The sequence below is a fragment of the Polyodon spathula genome, chromosome 13, assembly GCF_017654505.1.
Source record: "Polyodon spathula isolate WHYD16114869_AA chromosome 13, ASM1765450v1, whole genome shotgun sequence".
In the NCBI taxonomy this organism is placed as follows: Eukaryota; Metazoa; Chordata; class Actinopteri; order Acipenseriformes; family Polyodontidae; genus Polyodon; species Polyodon spathula.
The window spans coordinates 44,629,583-44,645,511 of NC_054546.1; the positions used below are offsets into that span (position 1 = coordinate 44,629,583).

General features: G+C 47.1%; 1 protein-coding gene and 2 non-coding genes across 7 annotated transcripts; all 3 read right to left on the reverse strand.

Annotated features, from left to right (window-relative positions):
- Nucleotide 1: 1 nt before the first annotated feature.
- Nucleotides 2-15,879, reverse strand: LOC121325417 (splicing factor 3B subunit 3). Of its 5 annotated transcripts, none has more exons than XM_041267877.1 (28): nt 15,824-15,879; nt 15,206-15,347; nt 13,525-13,619; nt 13,284-13,439; nt 12,570-12,740; nt 11,984-12,156; nt 11,572-11,713; nt 11,199-11,311; nt 10,897-11,034; nt 10,588-10,691; nt 10,272-10,437; nt 10,021-10,116; nt 9,570-9,642; nt 7,043-7,194; nt 6,698-6,853; nt 6,229-6,384; nt 5,760-5,903; nt 5,444-5,566; nt 5,209-5,363; nt 4,888-5,062; nt 4,348-4,553; nt 3,747-3,903; nt 3,309-3,434; nt 2,463-2,675; nt 2,202-2,300; nt 1,466-1,609; nt 1,262-1,366; nt 2-991 (listed from the first exon to the last, which is right to left on the reverse strand). In XM_041267877.1, the coding sequence occupies exons 3-28, from the start codon at nt 13,592-13,594 to the stop codon at nt 851-853; spliced, it is 3,654 nt and encodes a 1,217-aa protein (XP_041123811.1). In that variant the 5' UTR covers nt 13,595-13,619; nt 15,206-15,347; nt 15,824-15,879; the 3' UTR covers nt 2-850. The 5 variants fall into 5 exon arrangements, with proteins under 5 accessions (XP_041123811.1, XP_041123812.1, XP_041123808.1 ...); XM_041267878.1 differs by having other exon boundaries at nt 13,525-13,657; XM_041267874.1 differs by having other exon boundaries at nt 15,148-15,347.
- LOC121326326 lies at nt 9,831-9,907 on the reverse strand. The gene has a single exon (XR_005951458.1). It is a non-coding gene; the product is annotated as a small nucleolar RNA SNORD111 (small nucleolar RNA).
- Nucleotides 13,041-13,122, reverse strand: LOC121326327. Its single transcript, XR_005951459.1, has one exon. It is a non-coding gene; the product is annotated as a small nucleolar RNA SNORD111 (small nucleolar RNA).
- Nucleotides 15,880-15,929: the final 50 nt, after the last annotated feature.

Here is a 15,929-nt window from a genome sequence, read left to right on the forward strand (position 1 = left end):
CTTTTCAACCTTATACAAAAGTTTATTTACAACACAGCCAAACATTACAGTTCATACCAGACCGCCACCCTCTTGCATTGCTGGTTTCCACACTCAGAAGTGACAGTCAAGGAGTCAAGGTTGAGTTTCCATCTGTAGTACTTTGCCATTTCAACTCTTCAGATTTATACTGACTTTCACCAACACTGCATGGATCCAGACAGCTAACATTGTGTGATAGGGAAGTACATTTATACATTCTTCAATGAAAACCTGGTCCCAGCTGGTAATGAAGTCCTGCCAAGTGTTGACTGTGTTTAATGCAGGCTCATCCTGACAGGACAAACAAGCTTACCCAAGCTGGCAATGACCCAGGCAGAGCCATTTTCAAAATATACTATACTTAACCTAAAACTTACAGTGACCAGTTTCCTGCACTACAAGCTCAACAGAATGATACTTCAGAAGTATTAACTTTTACACTTCATTACACTGAGGCGTGTGCCATCCTTGCATGGTCAGATACACCCTGCTTCCTGCTGGCCCTGTACACACACCCCAGAACATGCAACTCAAATGCAGCCCTCATTTCAAAAACATTTATTACACACTTTTGTGCTTAAAAATAAATCAAAAGCAAAAAACAAGGCACAGTTGCGGGGTCAGTGGGCAGTAGTTCTGCTGTTTAAAAGACAGATGAAAGTCTAGGGATTTAAAAGTAACATACGTCTCTGTACCTGGCAAGCACAATTGAAGAAAAAAAAAAAAAAGGAAGAATAAACAATGGTGCTTGTGTCTGGGCCGCGGGTTTTGAACGCAGTTTGTAGAAGCCTGAGGTGTTCGGCTGGAGTCTGGGTCCCTGAGAGGGAATTTAGAAAGCGTAGCGAGTTCGGATATCCTCCAGTTTCTTGGAGACCTCGGGTGGTGTTCGGTCCAGCTCCTCAGACACGCTCTTCTGTTTGTTGGGGTCCATAGAGTTGAACTGCTCACACAGATCCCCGTCGATCACGTTCTACAGAGAGAAAGGACACGCTCTCCTAATGAACTCACCAGTGTAAACTCAAGAGAAGCCACAGGCCTCCATTGCAACTAATGTGGCAGATGAACTACTTCCCTAGCCAAGTGTTACTGGCTGTGCAACAAGAGGGTAGATCTGTCACAGCGCTTTAAAGTTTGGACTGTTGCACAGGCTTTTTTAACTGTACTCGCAGGCTGACAGCAAGCCATGCTCCTACCAGCTGCTGCCAGCCGTCCGCCCCCAAATGAAGGGGAAAATACCCACCTTGACAGGGAAGTAGTAGGAGCGAAAGCTGAGGTGATCCCGGCCACATAGAGGGGGGTATTCTGAACGCATGTGCATCTCCAAATGCTGGAAGAAGTCATGGTCCTGCAGATAGAGAAAGAAAAGGACAGGATTAGTCAAGCCTGTCACATTCACTCAAATGAAGCCGAGTGCATTGGGATTAACAGCAGCCCGTGGTCTCACCTCGTGAGAGGTGAAGGGGACCAGGATTCCGATGCCCCCAGACAGGGTGGTGTACACCAGGGACTCTGAGCCTCCAGGGATCAGCGTGGTTTTCTGCAAGGAGAGGACCGTCTCCCCGATGTGGTAGTTCATGATCACCTCCGCCTGTGGAGAGCAAGTCATCATTAATAAAAATATCACCGTAACATGCGTCCCCCATCACAGCTGTAAATATGGAATTAAGAGTCAGTGTCATGCAAAGAGTGGCTCTACATCGACCGTAGGAAAGCAGCAGCAATGGAGTGAGGTTCTACATAGTGTAGGAGACAGCAGCAAAGGAGTGAGGTTCTACATAGTGTAAGAGACAGCAGCAATGGAGTGATGTTCTAGTGTAGGAGACAGCAGCAATGGAGTGAGGTTGGACATTGTGTAGGAGACAGCAGCCATGGAGTGAGGTTCTAGTGTAGGAGACAGCAGCCATGGAGTGAGGTTCTAGTGTAGAAGACAGCAGCAATGGAGTGAGGTTCTAGTGTAGAAGACAGCAGCAATGGAGTGAGGTTCTAGTGTAGAAGACAGCAGCAATGGAGTGAGGTTCTAGTGTAGAAGACAGCAGCAATGGAGTGAGGTTCTAGTGTAGGAGACAGCAGCAATAGAGTGAGGTTCTAGTGTAGGAGACAGCAGCAATGGAGTGAGGTTCTACATAGTGTTGGAGACAGCAGCAATGGAGTGAGGTTCTAGCCCCATTTGCAGCACATACCTTCTGGGAGGCCCCGTTAAGAAGACCCCTGTCCCACAGTGCCTTGTTTCCTGTGGGATCCTCATCCACATCATCGTTTGTATTCGGGGGCAACCTGACCTGCAGGGTAGAGTTTAATATGTCACTAAGATTAAACACTGTCTTCTAGTAATTGGTCACACTAACCAAGGAACATGGGCATCTCTGCCAAGAGTAACGCGAACCTACTAGAGTGACTGGGCCGACAGTAAAGGTGCACAGCCAGTGGAGCAGGGTACGTACAATGCTGATGTTGCCGAACTTGTCTGCAGAGGCCATGGTATCGTAGTCGAGCAGACAGGCCGTGGTGAGCCAGCGAGGGTGCGTGTCATCAGCGAAGATGATCAGCTGGTTCTCATTGCGCTTGTAGCGGATCCAGAACAGGCTCTCCTGCACGTCCGTCACGACCACGCGGTGCCCCATGGGGTAGATCCCTGTGATGAGGTTCGGGACGTGCTGCAGGAAGGCACAGGAGGACAAATAGTTACGGGACTGAAACTACACGTGCATTCCAAAACAGGTGTTTAACAGCAGACATTTGACATGGCGTAAAATTACAGATCAAGTTTAAAATGAAAAAAAAGAAAACGATGAAACCTGGCCATTTAATACAGAAATATAAACGGGAGACTGCAGCATTACAACTGAAGGAAATGTATCCCTCTGCAATTAAAAAGCATGACAATGTCACAAGGGAACTAGAAAGCTGGCATTTTACATAACTTCTTGCAGTTATTGTCTTACTTTTACAGAAAAGCAAGATACACGTTTGATGCCTTTCACACACTCCGTTTCTCATTGCTTCTAAACAGCTTGATCAGAATCAGGAGCGGAGAGAGCTGCTGTGCAGTCCTGCGCGCACAGTGATCAGAGCAGAGAGAGCTGCTGTGCAGTCCTGCACAGTGATCAGAGCGGAGACAGCTGCTGTGCAGTCCTGAGCACACAGTGATCAGAGTGGAGAGAGCTGCTGTGCAGTCTTGCGCACACAGTGATCAGAGTGGAGAGAGCTGCTGTGCAGTCTTGCGCACACAGTGATCAGAGTGGAGAGAGCTGCTGTGCAGTCCTGCACACACAGGAAGCCCCAGTTACCTTGTTCTCGCATTTGCGGAGCAGCTTTTTTTTCCCAAGGTCGTAGATCCGCAGCAACTTCCCAATAGAAATGAGAACCCTGCCCTGGAAGGGCGCGATGGCAGAGGGGACATCCTCCACTGGCGTCTGGAAAAGAAACAAGTTTAAACATATAAAAACACACACACACACACATCAGTTGTAGTGTGTATTCATCAGGATGTGTGCGGTGATGCAAGCCCCCCATCCCATCCCTATATACACATATAAATGTATTCATCTGGATGTGTGCAGAGTACGGTGATGCAAGCCCCCAGGTTTTTTTTGATTCCATGAGGTTGAAGTTTAAACGCTTCATGTTGGTTTATCACATAGTTTAGGAAAGTAAACAGAATCCTGCAATCCCACCTTGGTATGCTCCATTATAAAAAATGAAAAACAACCCCCCCGATCCCTTACCTTGTGCATGAACTCCAGCTTCTCTCCGCCGCTCACCAGGCGGTAGGTGTAAATGAAGCCACCACCCACAGAGCGCGGGTTCAGGATCAGGTCTCTGGCCACGCCCACTAGCACATACCAATCCTCTCCCCCGTTGGCGAACTTGCAGACAGTCACACTGCAGAGAGAAAGAGCCACTTGAGCACTGGGGAGCATCAACTTCACACAGCGAGTCACAGTGCCACCCGCATGGTGTGAGAACACCCTTAGAAAAAAAGCGTCCCACAAGCCCATCACAGTGGAATAAAGAACAGGTAAGCAATGGAAAGGCCAGTGAGGCATGGTAAAGGATATTAATAAATATGGCAAACACACACTAAAACCAAGGTAAAACAAAATTGAAGACCAGCAACAATACCGTGTGAATATACTCTGGTAAACGTTAAAGGCACTACTGCACATGTTCAGGGACAGGGATTCAGTGGAACTGACTGGTCTACTTATGTCTGGAGCAGCAGAGCCAGTGTGTGGATCACTGCAATACATGTTAGTGTGAATGAAATCATATCCCAGCAGCACAGCCAGTGTGTGGCCACAGGGAGCTGTCGGGGCCCCGGCTCACCTGAATGCTGCCTCGTTCTGCTCCAACTGCACCAGGTCCAGGGTGGCCCCCTGAATGGGGTTGATGAGCCGCACCAGCGAGGCCCACTGTCCGCTGCCTGCCTTGGGAGCGCCGAAGATCGCCTCAGGAAGATTCTCGTTGAGGAATGCAGCCGCCATCTCCGCTGCCAGCTCCCGCTCATCCTCTCCGGCGGCCTCAACCATTTCCTGGAAACGACACAGATCAGCAAGACCAACTCAAGAGAGCCCTCCCACCACTCCCCTTCACTCCCACAGAACAAGCGGTTTCTAGAATGATGCCTTTCTGTAAATCATCATCCAAATCTACTGGATGCAGCTCAAGATACCAGGGTTAAAACAGAAAGAGAACAGAGAGAAGCCAATCACATTAAAGTGGTTAACTGAAGTGAGCTAGTTGAAAAGGAAATCTCTTTACAACCATTTGCAGTTATATTTCTTTGCACTCCTGTGCAATAGTGGCAGCCAGCTTAACAGTGCCCTCTAGCAGGCAGGATTGAACACTACATCTCCCTCCCTTTACCTCAGCCATCTGCTGCTTCCGCTGTGCCTTGGTGGCCTCAGTGTAGGCGTTGTGGTCCGTCTCGATCAGGATCAGGTTGTTGGTTTCGGGGTGAATGACAAATTTGCGTGGGGTGTACTGCAGGGGGAACGCCACCTGATTGAACACTGCGCCCAGCTTTTCCAGAGCCAAGATCCTGGACAGAGACCACAAGCGGTTACCACAGATACAGAGCCTCAATCCCAAAGCCTTACATAGTGCCTCAAAAGCATTCAATATAGACAGCTTCAATCCCAACCAATATGCAGTGCCTCAATTAAGCTGCCCCATGAGGTGGTTTACCTGAGGGTGTTGGTGGAAATGGCCACGATGCCCTCCGGACACTGCTCCGAGGCAAAGCCAGACGCATACTCCAGAGTCTCATAGGACAGCGGCGTCAAGTGGAAGCGAGACTGATAGGAGTAACTGAGCCATGAGCGGCTGGACATGGCCAACACCTGAGAGACAAAGAGGAATCAGCGAGCAGATTCAACACTGAAATAATCCACCGGAGAGTGAAACAGTGCAGCGTGCTCACCGCTTCCTGGCCCTGCATCCTGACACGGAAGAGCTTCACCGGGCGAGAGCCCAGGTATCGGGTGCGAGTGTCGGACAGGTCGCCTGTGATGGGGTCCAGCACGGTCCGGAGCAGCACGCCGTTCTGGAGACACAAACACAAGCTTTCAAACAGCAGCTGGGAGATTCATGGTATAGTTTGTACATAAGGAAGAACTCTTGAGATGCAACTGAAAACATGAAAATCTGTTCAAAAACAGATTTGATTATTTCTATTCTTTTTAACCAAAAGTTTGTCCATAAAACAGCAGGCCGAGCCTGTGTGTAGAGCAGTGCACCTGCAGGCCGATGTTAAGGTACAGGAAACCGATGCTGCCCTTCTCTCCCAGCTCATCCTGCTTCTCTGTGCCACCCATCTCCACAATACACAGGGATTCAGGCTGGGCCGGCAGCGCCTGCATACTGAGCGGCTGCAAGCAGTCCTGCAAGGAAACCAGGAATCAGCACGACGCCTTTGTATACACGCAACTAACATGCAGACAGAAAGCCAGCAAGTCAACTCAAAATATTGCAAACTTACTTAAAAGGCAAATCACTGAGATCAGAGACAGTTGTTTCCTCTCCAGTGTTAACAGGTCAGAGAAGAGACATGAGAAATCTCATCATTTCAACAGCCCTCCAGAGTAGAGGCAAGCCAAGCTTTTATTTTTTTAAATAAAATTCTGAGATAGTGTTTGCATTTGAAACCAGCAGCACTTCCTTGTATTTCTTTGTGCTGTGAATTGTGGAAGAGACAGAAGCACTCACTGAGGGATCGAGGGAGATGATCCTCACAGTGTTGTCCACCAGCCCCACAGCCAGGAAGCGCGAGCGCTGCTCTCCCGGAGGCACATTGGCCAGACTCATGCAGACCACATCCGCAGACATCTCCTTGCGCTCCGTGTACTCATTCAGTTGGCCAGACTGCAGGGCACGATGAGAGGGGTGTCAGACAGACATGCAGAGACCCTTTACACAGAGATTACTGCTGCCTTTGTATCTGTTTTACAGAACTCAAAACTCTAACCTCAAAATGCATGTGTAGAATATTGATACATGTATTTATAAAAAAAAGTTGTAGTAACTACAGCTAATGTTAACAATTAAGTTTCTTATAATTAGTTAGCTTCAGATGCACAATGATAAAAAGTAATGGTTGATACTGGAGCCAACAACAAAAGCCGAATCCAGCAACCAATCCCCGCTCGATCATTGTGGAGGCAGGAAAGACACATACCGGGTCCATCTCAAAGTAGACAAGCTCTCCCCCAGTGAGCGCGATCACCACCTGCCTCTGATTAACAGCGCAGCGCACAATCGTCTTCTTGCCCGGAGTCTTCCACTCATTCACTCTCTTGTCTGCCCGGATATGACGGATCCCATCTGGGTACACCTGGAGGGGGGGGGGGGTGAAAATCACAAAGATAATCTTACTATTCAAACACCAGCTGCTGTTAGAGGAGAAACTGCACTTAAAAAAACAACTGTTTACTTAAAAGGCCTTCCCTTTTTTATACTGTAATTACAGATGAAGCTACACACTGTGTAGCCTAGCTATTGAAGGAGTGTGTTGATTGGGTACCTGCACCAGCGCGTCCTCCCCGAGCAGAGAGCAGGACAGGGTGGGAGTGGTGCCCAGGAAGCCTGAGTCAGTCACTTCCTCCACAGTCTCCCCGATGGACAGCACCAGCGTAGCGTTCACAAAGGACACGATGATGTAGGCGTCAAACTCATCTGGGGAGAGAAAGCAGGAGAGCTCACAGGAGCTCTGCTCAACAACCAGCATGTTCTGTACAGACTCTGCGTGATCCAGCCCTGCACCCATTGCAAACCTGTCATCATACTGTCTCTAATCTGACTACTAGTGTATCCACTCTTGCGCCCTCTGCAAACCTGTCATCATACCGTCTCTAATCTGACTACTAGTGTATCCACTCTTGCGCCCTCTGCAAATCTGTCATCATACTGTCTCTAATCTGACTGCTGGTTTATCCACTCCTGCACCATCAGGCTCCCTGCCCTTATACAGGTCAGCACCACCTAATCGGGATACTGAAGGGAAAAAAAAAAAAACAGGATTTCTGCCTACATGGGATACAACTCTAGGAGACAGTTCTTCCCAATGATATTTATGTCATTTAATTAAGACAGTATTCTAAATAATGAATGGAGATCTCTTTTCAGAGCAGGCAGGTTCGCGTAGCGCAGTGCAAGGAGCACATGATTAGACTGTGACTTGCGAAAACCACGTCGAACTCTTGAAGGAACTGCTGGAGTCTCCTGGTTTCTCAGGCTGTTGCAAAGAAAGTTGGCATGTCAACATTGCAGGTGCATCGCTTTGTGATAAGATGTGATTTCATTATTTTTCATTTCATGTAGAAATAAGAGTGATTAATTTTGTTTAGGAATAAAAACTGACTCATGATGTATTTAACATTTAATCAAGGTCATGAGATTTCATTCTGTATCCATTTAGAAACAAAAAAAAGTGTGACTAAAGTCATCTCAAATGCCTCTCGTTTATTGGGACAGTCGCTTATTCAGGATATTTTTCCTTCTCCTGAGGTGTCCCGATAAAGCAATGCCGACTGTACTGTCTCCAATCTAAGACTACTGCTATTGTATGCTCTCCTTCCCCCTGGTTATCAGGCACTGTCCAACAGTGTTTCTCATACAAGCCTCCCTCCCACACTAACCTTCAATAGACATGCTAGGAATTGAAATACACACACACTATTTCAAACACATTCACGCAACTGCACAATTGTCCCTCAAGCTTTCATTACTGAAGTGCACTCCACATTTAAACAACCACTGAACTCGGGCCATCATGACACGCCGATCGGGAGGTTTTGTGTGATATGGAGGCAGTGTTTTTGTTTATGCTTTTGGAAGAAAGTACTGTAGGTACTCGCTGCCCTTCGTAACCAAACTGTGTCTGTATACAAACCGTATTAAAAGCAAAAGGTGAACTCACAACCGCATTTAGCCGGTATGTGTACGCAGCCTAAGCAACTCACAGCCGTTTCAGTCCATTAGAAGTCAGTACCTTGTTCAAGTTATCTATGTACTTAAACCTATTTGTACATGAGCTCACTGTCAGAGGAACCGCTATTACTAGCCACTGGTTTAATGAGATGTATTGAAGGGAATGAGCTTGATTTTGGCTCCTCTTCAGGATAGGAAGTTGTAAAAAAGACAGAGAGTGTCCTAACCAGTGCTGAGAGCTGGCGTCAGTGAGGGGGGCCCCCCCGGGGAGAGCCGCACTCGTCCCGAGCACCTGTGGGAGAGAAAGAGAGGCTCGGTATTGGCAGGGAGTGCACCAAACACCGGCCCGGGTTAGTACTGTGCTGACAGGGGGGACACGGCTACACTTCCACAGAATTCAACAGAACCCCTCAGCCAAACTGCTCAGGAAACGAGGTGCAGCGCTGACACCCGGGGGGTTCAGATAAAGCCTCTTAGACTTTAGAAGTTATCTGAAATAAATAACCTGGACTGTTAGTGGTCCCTTCCCAAGAGGACCTCCATTGGAAACACAGCCCTTACACATTGAATCAAACCAATCCGAGCCACAGGCCCCCAACACAAGGCTTGCTTCAAGCACCATAATTATACTGTAACCGCACAGCAAGCCACTCCTGCCCAGGAAAAGCTTTGGAATACCGTCTAACTGCAACACTTCATGCTGCAATCCTGTGGCTTCACCTCCGCTTCGTATATCTGCATGCAAGCAATCAAAGACGCCGCAAACAGCATGCCAACATGTATGTACCTGTGCCTGTATGCTGCAGTTTCAGTAAGTGTCACCATTGCCAGCATTGCCCTGTGCACCGGACTGCAGTATGTCAGTCAGTCCCCGTTATCAAACAATAGGTGCTCTAAACACCATGAAACATGAAGGTTGCAACAGTGCTTACATCTGCTGTCAAGAAGATCCCCCAGCACAAGTTATTTTTAAGAAGTAAACATAGATGCAAGCAATCCTTCTAGTAAAAAAAAGGATACCCTGACAGTGTTCTTTGCAGGTTTGAAGTACAAGCGACCTCTTAACTTAACAGGAGCCCAATTCAGAGAGCTCTCCAGTAAACTCACAGTATCTGACATACCTTCAATGTGACGTCTCACTGTCCACACTGCATTGGGGTTACCGGGCAGCTCGGAGACGGCCATCTCGGACACCTGGAGGGAAAAGAGGGCAGTCAGCACTGTGCAGCAACGCCATGCCTTATGTGCACATCGTTAACCGAACCCACACACACACTCTTGTGTTTATCAAAAGGACAGGCAATGAAAAGAAGAAAAACCTAGTTTGTCAAACCAAATGCAGGGCTGCTTTTAAGCCAGGAAACAGCGTCTTAAAGGCAATCACTGTGATCAGAGAAATATTTCTCTCATCATTAACAGGTCAGAGAAGAGACATGAGAAATCTCATCATTTCAACAGTCCCCTGTTGAACCAAACTAGTTTTTATTTAAAAAAATCCTAGCCAGCGTTTGCATTAGTGCCCTGCAGCCCCACAACCCCCCCAGACAGCTGGACTGTATGAAACTCTCGTACCTCCAGTCCGTGCCTCAGTACCCTCAGGGTGGACTTGGGCCCCCTGCCACAGGCCACGTACAGTTGGGGCGTGTCCTCATTTGCCAGATCAGCAATCTGAAAGATGAAAGTGAGCGAGTCAGCACACCTTCAACATTTCTATAACAGAGAAAGCAAAGCTCAGGTCAAACGGATCAGGTCACACTGCATGCAACTAGCCCGTGGCGATGCTGCACAACTCCATTTGCAGAGGCCCCTTTGATCAGTCTCACCTGGCAGCTCATGATGGGGGAGAGGCTCTCCTGCTCATCCACCAGCACCAGGTTCTTCAGCGGCCGCGGCTGGAAGAAGAAGGTGTCTCCCTCCTCCAGTGGCATGGCAGAGGAGAACTCTGGCTCCTCGTCATCATCCCCCAGGTGTGCGATCTGGTACAGGTAACTGACAGTGAGAGGAGCAGTTAAACAGGGGGCAGTGAACACAGCAAGCTACAGACACGAGAAACCATCATCCGTTTGAGAGCTACAGGGGTCCAGCAACAGGCTTGATTTCAGGAAGGGGCCAGGGCAAAGAAAGAAATTCTAGACTTACTGATTCCCGAACTCTGAGGACACAAAGAGGAAGCCCGTTTTCAGCACGCACATGGAGGTGGCCACAGGAATGGTGTCAAAGTACTTCAAACGGATTTCAGTCACCTGAGAAAAAAAGGAGATGGAGTTCAGATTTTTGGAAAAATTACTTAAATAAAATTAGAAAAAAATGGTATACAGATCAGCTGGGGGCTTTGATCAGAAATTATTATTTCTCTCCAGAAATTACTAAAATCAGAGAAGAGACATCAGAAAGTTCCTCATTTCAACAGCCCCGTTCTCCCAGGCCCGCCCCCGCCCAGCAGCTCACCATCTCCTCATCCGTCTCCAGGGTGACTTTGAAGATGTCTCCCTGCTCGGTCTGCGCCAGGAAGAAGAACATGGACTTGGTCTTGTGCGTGGCGGAGCAGACAAAGATCATCCCGCGCTCTGGATCGTCCAGGTCGTTCTGCAGAAACACCAGACAGACAGATGGACACTATATTTGCCAGCAGACCCGGCGCATATTGGAGACAGGCGATTATTTGAGACCCGGCAATTATTTGAAGAAAACGAAATCCTTTTAAATATAGGACCCTCCATCACAACACCCCTCCAGCCTGTGCCTCTTACCCTCCTGCGTGGGATGGGGCAGCGGATGTCAGGCTGGTCCCCAAAGTTCTTGTAAGTGATGTAGTTCTCAGAGCAGATCAGCACTCCGCTGGGGCCGTCAGATCCTCCCGGCACTGCGGACAGGCAAGAGGTTCGAGTCACCCCTCAATTTAAAACAAATGCAGGGCTGCTTCTGTACCCAAGAAATAAAGTCAATCTGCTTAAACGCAAACCGCTGTGATCAGAGATCTTGTTTATTTGCTCTCCAGTGTTAATAGGTCAGAGAAGAGACATGAGAAAACTCATCATTTTAACAGCCTCCCAACACCCCTGCGATGAGGACCGAGCCCCACTCCACACACCTGCGATGAGGACCAAGCCCTGCTGCACACACCTGTGATGAGGAAGTTCCCATGCTCCTCCAGGGCCTCGCTGTACTTGCGCACCACGTGGTTCAAGCCCAGGTCCAGCTCATAGAAGGTCAGGGTCTGCTGGGTGTTAGCGGCAGCCTCCCCTGTCGGGTCATTATCTGTCTCCTAGAACAAAGTCGAGCCGTGTGAGGGAGAGCATTGCAATACAACAACCTCAATCCAAGTGGAGAGCCATGTATCACACACAGAGCTGCCATTTACAGTATGGAAGGAAATGGAGCAGCAACATTGGAGACAGTGTTTCATACAATTCTGAAAATCTTGGTGGACATCAGTCTTGCAACAAAGCCATGGAAGTTGATCCTACATGAGAAAACAGCCTGTCCTGAGGGAGGGGTAAATCAGTATTGGACCAGGTTAGGGAAGCAGGGTTACCTCGTAGTCCATCTCCAGGCATGCAAACATAGGGTTCTCAAATCCCACGTCCACCCCCACCACGTGGTAGACCAGGGTGTTGGCCTTGTGTGCCTCCAGAGGGGAGGAGATGGTGAGGCGAGCAGCAGCATCTCTGTTCAGAATATACACCAGCTTCTGCTTCTCAAGCGCTCCTGCCAGGGGGGCAGAGAGTAAACACTCAGCTGGGGTCAGAGCACCCAGAGCATGCAAAACATTCCCACCTGTTTTCAAACTCATTGAAACTCTTTCATTAATTACAGGGATAAAATAAACAAAAACTCATCTCAAATGACTTCAGAAAATAATTATTTCTAAAATGCACCAGAACATATGCCAAAATTAAAAAAAAAAAAAAAAAAAAAAAAAGCTTGCAACTGTTTACAGCAAATATTTTCCAAGAAGAGGGGGTAAAAAAAAGAAAAAAATGAATTATAATAATTTTTTACAAACTTGTTGAATTTGTGTTCCTGTAATTTTTACAGCATGTCATGGTGATGCAATGGTAGGAAGCAACGATTCTCTGGAGCCCCAGCATATTACATTGCAGATATTCTTGAACCCTCACCGATCATGACAGCCCTGCCCTTGGGGTCGACAGCCAGGAACTGGCCCGGGACGATACGTCGACAGCCGCTCTTGCCGAAGGTCTCCTGGTGCACCTTCTCAAACACGTTCTTGGAGGGCTGGTACTCCAGGATGACGATTCTCCCCGAGTCGCTGCCCACCACAATATAGTCTGAAACCATGAGGCACGACAGCAGCAGTTAGTATCACAAAGGGGAAACAGGGCCTTAAGGAACAATTATCCAATTGCTAAAGCTGAGGGAACACAAAGCCACTGTGGTTTGGAACTTGGTTCCAGGCACTGCATGGTACACCAGCAGACTTGGGGTTTCATACAGCTACACTGCCTCAAACTAGGTCTCCTGGAACCAGGTTTTAAGCCACTTTTCCTGAAAAAGTGGCTTTGTGTTCCCTCACCTTTACCAGGTGCATAAGATTCCTCCAGATTTGACTTTCATTTACTTTGGGTTGTTCTGATGATCAGAGATATTAATTTCTCTCCAAAGTTAAAAAGTTCAGAGAAGAGACATGAGAAAACTCATCACTTCACCAGCTTCCAAAATAGCTGTCAAAGCATTCCCTTGCAAATGTTACAAAGTTCTTGGCTCCTCCACTGGAACCCACCTATTCTACCCACCAGGGCACACTGCCACCCAGCTGTATTAATGAAGTACTGCATCCCAGCACTTGGAATCTGGCCCCCAGTCACACTCACCTTTGGTCCCGCCCGTCAGCCTGAAAGCCATGAGGGAGCGGATAATTCCAAACACCTCCATGGTGAGCAGAGTGTGCACCTTGCCAGTGTTGGCATCTGGGCGAAGCAACTCCAGGATCTTCCCCCTGGAAACGACGATTTCTTGCTGCTTTGTCCCTATAGGAGTACAGAGGGTTAGAAGGTTAGAGCAGCAGGGCAGGCTGTCCTGTGGAAGGTAAGTGCAGCCGAGGAGAAGAATTACCTGAGAAGTTTCCATGGATAGCATGACTGATGCCGGTGGCTCTTTGAAGGGTCAGGTTGTAGAGAAACATGATGCTGCAGTTCTGATTCTTTGCACTGAAACAGAGAAGGTTTGATACAAACTCCTACAACTGCTGCAAAAAGAAAACAAAAAACACAATTCAGCCAACATTTGTATTAATATGGCTTTAGCCCACACAATTGGATTCCTCTCCAGTGTCAACAGATCAGATCAGAGACATGAGAAATCTCATCATTTCAACAGCATCCTGGTACTGCAGCCAAACCCAGCATCAAACTTGGAAACAAGACTGTGTGAAACCTGTAACAGAGTTTGCACCCCAAGACCAAATTCTACTGCACAAATCAAGACTGGCAAATAGTTTAGAAGCATAAAAGCACTGTATTACTTCACTGAAAAAAAAAGTAAAAATTTTTGTTGGATTTACACTCCAAGCAGAACTGCACATCATTTTGCAAAAAAACAAAACACTCCACTCCTGTGCACTCTTGTCTGTCATTATGCGCTGGTTTCGGGCCTGCTCCTGCAACCAGAGGTTTAAAGAATAACAACAACACTGCACCCGACTATACTCAAGCCTCTCAAATTAAACACCTGTGAAATAATGCACAAGGTTCCTGTGAGCACGGAACTCTACAGCCATTCACCTACTGGGACAGTGAACACATTCATCGCATAGGAGACAACAACAACTCTACAGCCATTCGTCTACTGGGACAGTGAACACATTCATCGCATAGGAGACAACAACAACTCTACAGCCATTCGTCTACTGGGACAGTGAATACATACATCGCATAGGAGACAACAAAGCTACAGCCATTCACCTACTGGGACGGTGAACACATACATCGCATAGGAGACAGCAACTCTACAGCCATTCACCTACTGGGACAGTGAATACATACATCGCATAGAAGACAACAACTGTACAGCCATTCACCTACTGGGACAATGAACACATTCATCGCATAGGAGACAACAACAACTCTACAGCCATTCACCTACTGGGACGGTGAACACATACATCGCATAGGAGACAACAACGACTCTACAGCCATTCACCTACTGGGACGGTGAACACATACATCGCATAGAAGACTAACAATAACAGCTTTCACTGCAATACACTTTGAATCGTACTCAGAAGTTTCTGATCGTTTATTTTAAACACAATAACGTATTAGCTAATTATTTATATCGCAGAAAGAATTATATATTCACAAAACGCACTCGGTTACAAAATTCCTACAGCGCTACTCTATGTGCGAGCGGGAGATTTCTAAACTGAAAACTTTACAGTTGCAGCTCACCCTTGAGTCGGACAGACTAGTGAAATGTGGAGTGCTCTGCAACTAATGCGTAACACAAACAAAGACATGCTATTGAAAAACAGCACCTTTATTACATTCAAAACAGTCCCCTGTATAGCTCGCAGATGTAACAATCACAGGCCGGTTTGTTTGTGTTTACAGATAGTTTCCATTCATACGACCATCCGCGCCTTTCCACGCGAAAAAGCGAACTGCACCACTTCAACCTGGGAAATATTGCGTCTACGGGAAACTCAATGCTTATAAAACGAACCCGAGTTCTTATTACCCGTGTAACGGTCGCGATGGTCTAGATTTATGTAGGAATCAAACCTCACACCGCTTACATGTTCTCCTTCTGTTTCTCCTGCTTGGGCGTCCGGGGTCCTATCACATACACGCAACCAATTCTCTTGTGTTGCTGCCCAACAAACTGCCTGATATAAAAAAAAAACCTGCTAAACTAGATGTAATGCTGTAATCTTATACCTGTAAAAGAACAGAACAATCGAGTTAAGTGAAATCTACAGGAATCGTAATCGTGATTTTTAAAAAACGTTTCAAGCATATAATGAGCATTTATTATAGAATATAGTTGTGTCAATATAAACAGCCATTGCGAGATTGCGGTATCGGCTCATTGCATTGCATTGTGATACAGTAGATTACAATGGTACCCATTCACAGTGCTTCCATGTACGCTGCCCTGTAACAACATCGGCAGAAAATGTGAAACAGTGTCAGTACAACACACTTCACAAGCTACTCAACTCATTGGAACGGCAGGTTTTAATAAAAGCAGGCACTCAAAGAAAAGCACGAAGATTTCAAATAAACGAATGTTCTCATTAAAACAAAACATTTCAACGCCTTGTTACAGAGAACTGTAGTTCGCAAAATATACTACTATTATTATTATTATTATTATTAGTAGTAGTAGTAGTAGTAGTAGTCCTATTTAGTACCAGTAGAAGCACTACACCGCCCACCCAGTGGCAATCAGGTGCACCCCCTAAACAATTAGTAGTCGTAGTAAAACTGTTTTCTATGTCTTTTGTGGGCGGTCCAAGC